At 30.7% G+C, this 13326-nt stretch overlaps 1 protein-coding gene across 1 annotated transcript in view; it reads left to right on the forward strand.

Annotated features, from left to right (window-relative positions):
- Positions 1-13326, forward strand: part of LOC106465209 (calcium-transporting ATPase sarcoplasmic/endoplasmic reticulum type-like) — a gene marked incomplete at its 3' end in the record, with an annotated part of 81903 nt that overhangs the window by 22392 nt on the left and 46185 nt on the right. Inside the window, exons 3-5 of the mRNA XM_022393063.1 lie at positions 3272-3289; positions 4719-4801; positions 5441-5545. Coding sequence (XP_022248771.1) covers positions 3272-3289; positions 4719-4801; positions 5441-5545 — 206 coding nt within the window. The remainder of the gene's footprint in view (positions 1-3271; positions 3290-4718; positions 4802-5440; positions 5546-13326) is intronic.

Raw genomic sequence — 13326 nt, forward strand, 5'->3', positions numbered from 1 at the left:
TCTCCATCACATCCTTTTCTTCTAGTGGAGTTTGAGAGTCCTTACCACTTTTCATTTCAAATCTGCTGGGTGGTGGACTGTGGAGGCATCTTCCTGAATGGGTTAATGAAATGCAAATAGTATATATAAATGATTATATAACCATTCAGTTGAGAGTAGGGAGGTGGTGTTCTGCTGGTGTAGATGACATGATATCCTCCAACATGAAATAAATATAAATGAGAGTGAGCTGTCAAACTTTCAGTTCACCCCTTCGATTGGGATCACTCATCCTATTCCCTCATAAATGTCGGTTCCCAGTGACTGGGGTTTGGATTTAGAGTTGGACCAATCAACATAAGTCCTCACACATGTAATACAGATGTCTGTAGTCCTCCGTCAATTATACTTTTGTTACTCCATCCGGGTCACAGAGGAGGTACTTGCAAATTATTATGGTTTTTCCCCTTCTGCTATCCCTCTATGCTTATTCATCCAAGGATGTTATTGTGCATGGGGAAGTTCTGGTCAATTTCAATTTTGAGGAGATGGTTTACATTACATAGACATATTTTCGATACCAGATGTTGGGCTCCTGGATTGAACTACCAATTTCTTATATTAACATGTGCCTCATTCATGGGTCTGGGGGTTCTTGATTCCCTGTGGTATCATGAACTTGAGAGGAAGATTGTATGATCCTCTTTCCTAACCCCACCAGGTGGCTGAATTTTGGATTGCAGTTGACTTGCCACCAGTATGATCTTCTTTCCTACCCCACTAGGATGTCGGTTCTCATTGACCTGGGCTTTGGATTGTAGTAAATTTGCCAGCAGTATGAGCCTCTTTCCTATTCCCATATGGATGTTGGTACCCAGTGGCTGGGTTTTGGATTGTAGTTGATTTACTGACAGTATGATCCTCATCATACCTCCACGTAGATGTTGTTTCCCAGTAGCATGGGTTTTGGATGTAGTTGACATGCTGTGTATGATCCATCATGCCCTAGCTACTCTACACCTAGGACACATCCTTTTAAGTTTACCCACTTTTATATTTTCTTGGATAGTTTCATAAATATTTTATAGTTTGGATGATAATCTGACCTTAGTTTGCTCCCACTTAGATGTGCTTCTTTGTTTTTCCACCCATATGTGTGACATCTTTCTACGATGGGAGAAGAGTATATCTGGTTCAGAAGTGGTGCAGCCCTCCCACATCAGGTCTTAGAATCTGACTGTTTCATCTTAGGGAGTGTTTTTCAGATGCTTTTAAAGGATGCTTCTTTCTTTCCCTTGCACTGGTCCCTCCACCTATTCAGTGTGGGATTCTACCTATTTATGTGAGTGGAGGTAATGTACTGTATCGGAAGTTGTAATTTTTCTATACTGAAAATATATTTTTGATAGGTACTTACTTCTGGTCACACTTTCCACCTTTCCTTCCCACTGAAAACCGGTGCTTCCATTTTCTGCCAAAACTCAAAGTGATAGTTCGGTAGAATTGAACAGAGGGAGTCACATGCATCATGAGAATATGTCACACTCATATTGGTGGAGGGTTATTGCATGATGATTTGCATGAAAGATGCACTGGAATCAGTCAAATCTAATTGAGGGGAGATAAAAGGCTTGTGGCATGCATAATTTTTGTTTGCATATAAAGAGCAGCACTAAATGAGAATAGCTATTTATGTGAATTATAACTTTCTCAGGAATTCAGAAATGTAATATATCCCAAAATGTGTTTGAATGAGAATGGCCACTCATGTGAGTAAATCCAACATTCCTTGTTAAGTAAGAAACGTTAGATTTAAACATTCATGTTCTGGATCTAGAGGGAATTGGTTAGTGGGAATACATATTTAGGGAAGAAACCAGTCTAATTAATTTACAAATCCAGTAAAAAACTTGTTTTATAGATTGTGGTGTTATCCAAAAACTTATCCTTATCATGATCTTTCTGGTTAGATTCACAAATGTATTATCTTTATCAATTTCCTTAAAAGTAACCCTTTTAGTTTAGGAGCTAACAGAGTTCAGTATTGAAGGTTTATTTTATCATTATTAGAAGCTACAGTTGTGTAACTTTTAAAATTTCTAGAACAAAATGTAACTATTTGATAAACTTCTATATATTTCATATTAACTTAATTTTTCTATGTTACTTCAATATAATTAAAGAACGCAGTTACTCATTTATAATAGTGCCACAATTGTATATGTTGTGCTTACACAAGTATTAATAATTTAGGTTGGTGATGAGGAACAATTCAACTTTTATAAAAGAGGTCTCCGACCATTATTTGTAACAGTAGTCCAAAGTATCTCACATGTTGAGTTTCTTAAAAGTTTATGTGACAAGTAGCCTATTTAATATATCAATGAAAATTGCTTGAGTTATGGAATAGTAATAAATGTAATACAAGATGAGTTTCTTTCTTGTTGTTTTTTTATCCTTTCTGTTTATCTAGTTCTTTTACTTAACTGTGTTATATATAATTAACTTTTTTCTATAGATTTGTTAATAATTATTATACTTGTTTGTGTACTACTTCATTATCATTTGTTTTCCAATTGTTAACAAAGTTAAACAAGTTATTTTAAGTTCAGAATTTTTATTTTGCTTCATGGAATTTATTATTGTAGCAAGTTTTTGTTTGTACCATGAAGTACATCTGTGGCCATTATAACTATTTTTTTTTCTATGTGACAGTTTTACATACTTTTTTATAGACTTGGATTTTCTAAGTTAAGCCATATAGATTGAAAGAACTACATGCACTTCACATGATTTAAAGCCATGAGACTAATCATTTTTGCTATTTTGGTTGAAAAAAAACTATTGTACAATGGATACTTTTTGTTCTTCATGTACACAATGTAATTTAATTTGAAACATGTTTTGAAGTATATTTTGCAGCATTTTTGGGATAGCCTCTAATGAAATAAATTTCTAAGGCCTTTAGAAATTTATGTGAGAGTTGAGGCATGTGAATATGGAAATAAAAAATGTTGTTAGATTTCCATAGAGTAAATCAATGTGAGAGCATAAAATTACTTCTTTCAACACTGCAGTGAACATTTTATGTTTAAAGTTGTTTGTAATTTTATTTCAGTGGTCTTATTTTTTAAATTTCTGGTTCCATATTGTGTTAATTTGCATTGAACAGGAAGATTTTAAATGAGGGACTAATGTTTTCAGCACTGTTTGCATATCTTTGAAAAAGTGCCTTATATTTGTATATCTGTTACTTTTGTTTGAGCTCCTCTTCTTTTTCTTTTTTTTTCAGAATTACCTGCTGAAGAAGGTGAGTACATATTACAATAATATTTAAGCATGTATTTTTGTTACATGTGGTATAGCATGATTTTTTTTCAAAACTGATTAAAAAACAAATATTGTTAAAGATTTAATAAAGACAAATGAATAAAAATGGATAATCTCTTCACGAAACAGGGCATGGTGAAAAGGTATTCAGAAACGAGTATCCAATAAGATTAATGAAGCTTGTTTACTCAAAATACAGCAATGATGTTATTGAAATATAGATAATTGAATTCAGAAAGTTAATATTTACTTTAAAATAATGCTAATAGTCTAATTGCTTGCATACCTGCAGAAAACCACAAATCTTTAAAATATGTCTCATTTAAAGGATTTTTTTAATATTTAATATCCTATTTACTGTTTTATAATTTTTTAGGGTTTTCTAAATTTAAAAGTTTTGAACTATGCTTGATATAATATGGCTGATTAACACTGTATGTTGAAACTGAATATAGGTATATATATATTTCTTGAAAACTCACTTGGGACAGTGATCTTTCAATTTTCAGTCTTTTTATTTTTTATTTCTTTGAAAGTTTGAGCTATGTGACTAAGAAATGACACTTAAACTCTCTTTTTTTTCTTGAGAGATCAAGAAACATTAAATGATATAAAAATACTAAAATTGATATTTTCCATGTTTCAAAAATTTTAGTGTAACAGCCTTTCAGCTAGTAGCCATCGTCAGGCTTAGCAATACTGTAGAGTACTTTGTCAATTTTCTCTACAATGTTATGTGTCTTAAACAACATATAGATAATGCTGATTGGTATGTATGCATGTGTATGTGTGTATATATATATATATATACACACATATATATATTGTACTTTTTATTTGATGAATTTAAACTGTATCATTAAAGTTAAAAAAATCTCTGATGTGATATTTATACATATAGAATACATTTAAAAAATATTGAAAGAAACAGCTTATTCTTGCAGAAATGACAATTTTGTTAATATATAAAAGTAAAAGTGTGCAAAGGAAAAGACATGAAGAAATTTTGATGTATTAAAAACAAAAAGTTTTTAACAGATGATGTAAAATTTGAAACCTATGCTTATAAAGTGGATGTTTAACACAGTGATCTAAAAACCAAAATTATCTGTATGTATATTATTAAATTATCATTTACCAGCATCCTACTTCAATAGTATGTGTATTTATGTAACCAACTTCCTTGATAGCAAGATGAGTTTGTTGAGACATGACTGATAAAATAAATGGTTCCAAATTGTGCTGGCACTATGGGAGACAAGCCAGAAATAGCTTTAAACAGGGATCTGGTAGCACAGTTAGCCTTTCTAAGTACAGTAGTATACCAAATGTTCATTTCATGCAACCTATTTTTAAACATTAAGTGCATAGCATAAAGTGACTATTCATTGCTTCCTTTGATTTTATAGGTAAACCTCTATGGCAGCTTATACTGGAACAATTTGATGATCTACTAGTGAAGATTTTATTATTAGCTGCTGTAATTTCTTTTGTAAGTACAGTATTACTTAATTTATGAAAGATCCTATCATATATTTTATGAAATGAGTTTATTAATATATGTTCCAGTCAGTGATAAGGAAAAGGAGCAGAAATATTTGAAAAATATATTAACTGAAAATATGGTTTTTAAAAATAAAATTTCCCTGATTTGTAATACACATTATGAACTTTGCTATAATCAACATATTTAATAACAGCTTTGACTTAAGACAACTATCTTGTTTAAATCTACTTCACAAACTCAAATATCTACACCAATTCTTGCATTAAAAAGTTATTATTTTCAGTAAATTACAATGATCACATTTGGTTAGATGTACATGTATATGAAAAAGGATGGCTGGTGTGTAGGTTTCTGTTTGTTTCTAGAACAGCTGCATAGCTTTCTGTTCAAATGTATTTACCACTGAAGTATGTATGCTCTTCTGCTTGTGAACATAAACAGATGTATTTTTATTTTATTTTTTAATGTTTTTTGTATTATTATATAACATCAAAGTAAGTAACAGCAATCAGCTGTGCTGTCCCCTTTTTATTGCCACTATAAAGAGGAGAAGCTTTCTATATATGGTAATATTATACTTTATAAGTATGAAGAAATGAGTTTAATTGTTTGAACTTCTCACAGGTTTTAGCTTTATTCGAAGAAAATGATGGACAAATCACAGCTTTTGTTGAGCCGTTTGTCATCCTTCTTATCCTTATTGCGAATGCTGTTGTGGGAGTGTGGCAGGTAGGATATTGAGATACAATGTGTAGCTTTCAACATGAATCTGAAATGTTTTATACAAACAACACAAGAATAATAGATAGTTGCTCTACCTTTTCTTTCTCTATGTTTCTCTAGTTATCAGTAAATCTGTCAGTTATTAAAATTAGAATTAATTGCTCAGCAGTTGAATGCTAATGGACAGAGGTCAAGGTTTAGGATAACTGTTGTATCATTAAGAAAGTATATAACAGTAATTCAGCCACACATAACTTTGGAACTATGTACTGCAATTTAACATTGTCTACAGATAACAATTATCTTGTCACTTTTGTTTGAAAACTTATGTACATTACAACTTGCTGCTAATACTGTATCCTATTATTTTTCATGTTATTGAGGCTTCATTAACATATTGAGAAGGGAATATCTTTCAAATGCAGAGATTCAAAGATAGTGTAATCTCAATATAAAATATTGATTATTTAAAAGTACAATTGATTTAGTCTCTCTCATCTTCTCTTAACTATGAGCATTTGTATACTTGTTACTTAAAACTTGCTTTCACTCTAGCTAGTAAAGCCACTTGTCAATAGACAGACACAATAGATCTCATTTTACTGTAATATAAAAACAGTTGAATCAGATTTGATTGTATTATTTATCCTTATAGTAATATTATTAGAATCTACTGAAGAATCTTTTCAGGTTTAAGTATATTTATAAACTTATTAAGTATGCATGCATTGTTTCACATAGTAATAATAAATGAAGTTAGTACAATATTTGATTTTTTTTATCTACATAACATGTTTATTGTTATGTAAGTAAAGTTCTATATTATTAACATTCTCGCTGATCAAGGTTTTACAATTACATATAACATATTAAATGTATTGCTATTTCAAATACACTGTAAGACTAGAAAAGACCTCTCATGTGCAAATAATATATGGGTTGATCATTTTTAGTGTTAAACATTTTCTATCAGATATACTCAGACTTAAAATGGAGGACTGAAAACATGGGATGACTCTTAGGACTAATTTTAGTTGGACCTGCTCTCAAGTTTCCTGACAGTTTTGACGTAGTAAATGTAGAATGATAATGTGATAACTTAATGGAGAGCACATGGCTTCATTTCTTCCTTCTAGTGCATGTTATATATATGTATTTTGTTCCTTTTGGATGAGCTGAAAATAAAACTGCTTATCAAGCATCTTTAAAGCATTTTCTTTCTTGTTGATAGTACCATCAGTGGAATCAATAATTTAAGACATATAAAATTTACAACAGTAATATTGCATTTTAGGTTCAGTATCCACTAATTATTTCTAGTTGAATAACTTCCCTGAATTTATTTTGCTATAATAATTTGCTTAGAAACAAAATTGAGTATGTTCTTATTCCAAGACACAAGAAAATTTATCCTTAAAACGATGTTGTGTATATAAAGCAGTTATTTCTTATGTAGGATCATATTCACATAACAGACTTTGTTCTAATGGGATAGATTTTTCTTGTGGAATGATTGGTATTAATTTTTTGTATTCTAATGTCTAACTTAAAGTGTTCCATAAATTTATCTTTATACATATAAATGTTTTCATGTACTCTTTGTGGTTTATTTCACTAACTGTATTATCATTTGTAATAATCAGTGATATTGGAATATGAACTAAAGACTTAGAGCAAAACTGTTTTTATGATTGTCTTTACAACATTTTTTTATGGCTGAAGTGTTATTCTCTAGTATGTACATCTATTTTAAGTCTAAACCATACAGGTTTTTATGTTTTTGTAGTAGATCCTAGCAACTGAGGTACATCTATAGGTGGATATAGGTTTTTATTTTAAATTGAAATGTATTTGTGTGTTACATGTTACTTCATAAAATGCTTCTTAAAGAAATTACTTTTTCTAAAACTGTACATGGCAACTTGAAATATGAGAGCTTTTGTGTAGTAAGTCATTCATCTTGTGAATTGTAGGATTTTGGAGACTAATATGTTACAGTATCTTAAGATTTTATGATGACTGTATGCATTTTATATGTAAATGTAGTACAAGTTGAGAATTAATGAATTTTATGGACTTTTGAATAACTGCGTAATTGTTTTACTTTTCACTTGGTTTTAATTGCTTTATATTACTTGTACACAGCATTAAATTATTCATAGATATAACTATGTACAGTAGGTGCAACAAGAAATACTGTAGCAGGGATGATTTTTTCAACATGATTGTTGTAGTTGGCAAAATAATTTTGTATTAGATATATACTCTTAATTTATTTTCTTAGAATGGATACATATATATGTTTCGTGTTTTAGTAAACTGTTATATATTTCATTTTTGTCCAGTTAGTCATATAAACATTTCTATAAAGCATGGATAACAAAATATTTAACATCATTAAATATATTAAAAGTACACCTTTGGATATTTCCACTTATGGAATTTTATATGAAAAGTTAGAAATATATACTCCATGTCTGCACTTGAATGGTAGTTTGATAATTGTTTTTAAGTAAGTGCACATTTTATGTTATAAATCACTGAAAAAAAAAGAAAAGAACTGATTTATTTCTTTATTAGCTCATAAGTACAATTTTAGAAGATTAGCATAACATATCTATGTTCCTCTGCAAGTTTCAAACATCCCAGTGTACTGATCAAGTTCCTCCATTATCCCCAGTTACTTCTGTAGGCTGCTCTAGGGGTGACTGTACCCCTCAAAAAACTTCTGAGGACACATGGTGGTGGTAACTAAGCATTTGTACTAAGACTGGTCCTGCTATTTTGGGAGTCTTAACACAGTTTAACAGTGTTACTATTTGTACTAAGACTGTTCCTGCTATCTTGGGAGTCTTAACACAGTTTAACAGTGTCACCATTTGTACTAAGACTGTTCCTGCTATCTTGGGAGTCTTAACACAGTTTAACAGTGTCACTATTTGTACTAAGACTGGTCCTGCTATCTTGGGAGTCTTAACACAGTTTAACAGTGTCACCATTTGTACTAAGACTGGTCCTGCTATCTTGGGAGTCTTAACACAGTTTAACAGTGTCACCATTTGTACTAAGACTGGTCCTGCTATCTTGGGAGTCTTAACACAGTTTAACAGTGTCACCAGGATTCAGAGGTGGGTCAGTAACACAAAATACAATAACAGATTTGTGCTTGGCAATCCTGTAAACCTACTACTAGACCCTCATAATGCCTGAGTAACCTGTCAGGTATGTTCTAGCCACCCTTAGTGTAGGGGTTATACGATTTGATAAGAACATCTTTCCCAGGCCACCTCAAGTTTGCCTACTAAATTTTGTCAAGCTATATCCAAAACTGTAGATGAATTTCATGGATAAACACACTAAACATGAACTAATATATGATTAATACAGCCAAATGACATAGAAAAATTTCATGTAGAAGTATGTTCTGATATCCTTATAATACATTTGTTGGGCATAGCATAATTTGTAAATAGGACCAAAAATGTAAAAATACTTGTTTAAGCTCTATTTAAGATAACAATTAGCATGATTGCTCAAAATAGATCATATAATACCCTATAACTGCATTTTGCATATAAGGAAATCTAAGCCAGAAAAATTCAAAAATAAATTATGAGATCATTGTACTCAAACGAATTGGTATCTCCTTCTTAATTTTGTATACGTTAGAGAACTTGGATAAAATGTTGAAACTAACCAGGGAAAGCAAAACAAATTTTTAGAGCAGCAGTTAATTGTATATGAAATACATAACCCATCCATTCTGTACGTAACTATAAAACACTATCATGATTTTAATTTATAAACTTTAGCAAAAGGAATAAATTTTGATAACAAAGACAACCGTTTATGGAGTTAGTTTAGAAATTCCAAATTTTTCTGTTGTCATTTGCAAATCTGAAAAGTGAATATAAAAGTACCAAATATTGATTGTTCTAGTGATGTGATACATAACTGGTATCATTGTAGGCTTCAGATATACAGGTAAATATTGTTATTAAAACAGAAGGCCTAACACTGATAATCATTATTCAAACCTTTTTCCAGTGTGATCTACACTGTATTACCAAAAGAACTGGTATAGCACACTGTCAGAAAGTAGTGGTGTGCTTTGCCACTGGAACTCCAATTTAATAGGGAGTGAGCCCATCTCTGACAGTTCACACCAACTATTAATAATATACATCAAGTGGGAAGACAGTTGCTCCTTTGCAGCACTTCCAAAATATGGTGAGGAGTCCATCAACAAAAAATGTTAGAACAATTCAGTTAGAATCAGGTTTATTCTGGAAGTTGTTTGCATCAAAGCATTTCTTCATCAATTGATCACTGTAAAACTGAGTATTAGTCGGTGGACTGAACATACTACCAGTGGTGTATCAAGTAACTATTCTTCTTTGGAGGATAGCAAGCTATATTTTGTATGGCATTTAAACTCTGAATATTTGTCAGTGACAGATAGTTAATCTTTATAAACTACTTATAAGCCTATGCACCACACAGATTCATTGGAGATGGACCCATAATTAGCTGGGCATCCGCTGTCCTAGTACTTGTAGTGATATAGTGTAGATTTTTAATATTTCTGGGAAAAATCACACTATACAATGTTAAAATGTATAGCTTAAGTAGTTTAGATCATGTACATGTATGAAATCCCTGACTTTCTTTTTAAAAAATACATTATATTTCATTCTTAATGAACATTGAAGAACGATGTCAGTTTTTTTCTTGCGTTTATATCAACTTGTAACTTACCTCTTGAGTATATTAAAGTTTTTCATTAGAAAGTTTTTGTTTATGGTCTACAAATTCAGGTTTGTAACCAGACTGAACTTTTAAAGAAATTGCTATTACAGAAAGTTGCTTGTATTGTGCAGGACCCTTTTATTGATGTATTGTGGCACATTTTGCTACTGTTTTATATTTAATTTAACACAATTATCTTCTTCATTTAAGATCATATTGTGATCTCTATGATTGTCTTCATTACAGTTTTATTGCTTAGGAATATATTTAAATGGAATAAAAGAATCATGCTATTAACATATGCATTAGTAATAAATAATGTTGCAGACACAGATAATATAACATAATATTTAGGGACCACAAGGGACCTATTGGTCCATTTTGGCTGTCTCAGCCTCTAAACTAAACTAAAACTACTAAATAAATAAATTTAAAAGTAAAAAATATTAAAGCCAGCTCTTATCATTCATATAGTTATCAAGCTTTCTCTTAAACTCACTTAAATTTACTGCCTCTACAACATCTGAAGGCAACCTATTCTGGAGGCCAACCACCCTTTAGTAAAATAAAACTGTCTTGGCTGAAGATGACTCTTACCCTGTCAAAATTTATATTTGTGTCCCCTAGTGATATTATTCTTGCCATTAAGTGTGAAAAAAAAAAGATGATGCATCAACACTATCAATTCTCTGTACAATCTTAAACACTTCAATCAGATCCCTTCTAACTCTTCTTTTTTCAAGAAAAATCAATTTCAGAAATCTTAGCCTCTCCTTGTATGACAACCCCTCCATCCAAGGCACAATTCCAGTAGCCGCCTCTGAACCCTTTCCAATAATTTAATGTCATTACTAAGATATGGAGCCCAAGACTGAACACATTACTTCAAATGTGGCCCAACCAGTGACCTATACAATGAAATTATAACCTCTTTGGACTTGTATTTCTATTGATACAACCTAAAATCTTATTTGCACTACCACTAGCAACAGCACACTGCTTGGATGGCTTTAAGAGACTGATCAACCATTACATCAAGATCTTTGTCTTTCACGATACTGTTAAATTTATTCCCAATCAAATTATACTTATAATTAAAATTACAATACCTAATTTATTATAATTCATTTATTTATTATAATTAAAACCCATCTGCCATTTATTTATCCAACTCACTAAATGATCTAAACCCTTTTGTAAAGCAGCAGCATTCTCTTCACAGCTAGCAACACCCAAGACCTTAATATCATCAGTAAATTTAAGTAATTTATTGACCATTCCTTCATCTATGTCATTGAAGTAAATCAAAAAGAGCAAAGGTCATAAGACTGAGCCCTGAGATGCTCCTCTAGTGACATTAATCCACTTTGACTTAACTCCATCTATAACAACCCTCTACTTTCTTCCATCTAGCCACTCTTCTATCTAATTAGTTAACTTATCACCCACACCTATAGAGATAATTTTTTATAAGCCTTTTATGTGGCACCTTGTCAAATGCTGAAAACATTACAGTTTGGCTGCATTTGTTAACAGCAACTTGTGTATACAAAGTATGTATTAGTATAAAACTCAGTCTTCTGTTATTAACTGTAATATGTCATGCTACTGTAAAGATGCACAGAACTAAAAAGATTTAGTTATGTGAAACATTTGAAACTTGTTAAATAAAAAAATTATCTATTTAATTAATTCATATTTTTTATAACATGCAAAAATTCTCATTAACAGAATTATGAGAGCCTCACTTTTCATACATATTCTTGTGCTAAATATATTATTTTAGTATAATTTATTAACAGAATGTGCATGAGGTTGGTCCAATAGATGCTCCTCGCTTTGGAGAAGAAATGTTGACTATAATTCTGAATCGACACGAAATGTTGCAATCTTTTATTAATATTTACAAGTCTGCTGTACACAAAAAATCAGGTGTGTTAAGTATTTGTACTCAAGATATGTCTACAAGTTGCTGATACAATTCTGACTCGGATTCTGTGAAGTTGGAGTGCTAGGCTATGTATGTGTAAAAAATAAAAATACTTTTGTCCATTGAACAGTGCATATTGCATTTGCATAATCTTTAGAACTTCTGAAATACTGTTTACTGTTGTTTTTTTCCACCATCCCTTTATATCGTATCTGGTATTTATTCTCCTCTACAATGAACTGTTGCTAAATCAGCAAAGTTTAAATATTTACAACTAATTATTTTAACTTTAGGTATAGTCTATTGAACAGCTTTTATGAGGTAAAATGAATAGTTGATAACTCTGACATCAATTACGTAATATCATGTTGAATGGCACTCCGTAAAAATTCATGGCATACACACTTTGACTCCCACCCATGCACATAAAGTTAAAAGATGCACTATATTGAAATCTCATGTGAAAAATACTGTATTAATTTGGCAACTGACCATGATATTTCAAGTTTTTAATATCCAAAATGTGTGTGTATATATTTAAAAACTCGCTTTGAAATAAACAGATGTATCAAGAGGTTTAATAAGATTTTTATTAATTTATGAAACAGTTAATAAAAATTAAACTTTTAATAATTAACATTACTTTTTGATCAAAACAAGTGAAACTTACGTGGATCAGGACTAAAAATATGTACCTAGTAATGAGTATAGTTAATTTAATATAATGGACAAACTGTAAAATATGTACCTAGTAATGAGTATAGTTAATTTAATATAATGGACAAACTGTAAAATATGTACCTAGTAATGAGTATAGTTAATTTAATATAATGGACAAACTGTAAAATATAATCCTAGTAATGAGTATAGTTAATTTAATATAATGGACAAACTGTAAAATATGATCCTAGTAATGAGTATAGTTAATTTAAAATAATGGGCCAAGAACAAACCGTAAAATATGATCCTAGTAATAAGTATAGTTAATCTAATATAATGGACAAACCATAAGATATGTACCTAGTAATGAGTATAGTTAGTTTAATATAATGGGCAAACTGTAAAATATGTACCTAGTAATGAGTATAGTTAATCTAATATAATGGGC

This window comes from Limulus polyphemus, unplaced genomic scaffold, assembly GCF_000517525.1.
Source record: "Limulus polyphemus unplaced genomic scaffold, Limulus_polyphemus-2.1.2 Scaffold1870, whole genome shotgun sequence".
Classification (NCBI taxonomy): domain Eukaryota; kingdom Metazoa; phylum Arthropoda; class Merostomata; order Xiphosura; family Limulidae; genus Limulus; species Limulus polyphemus.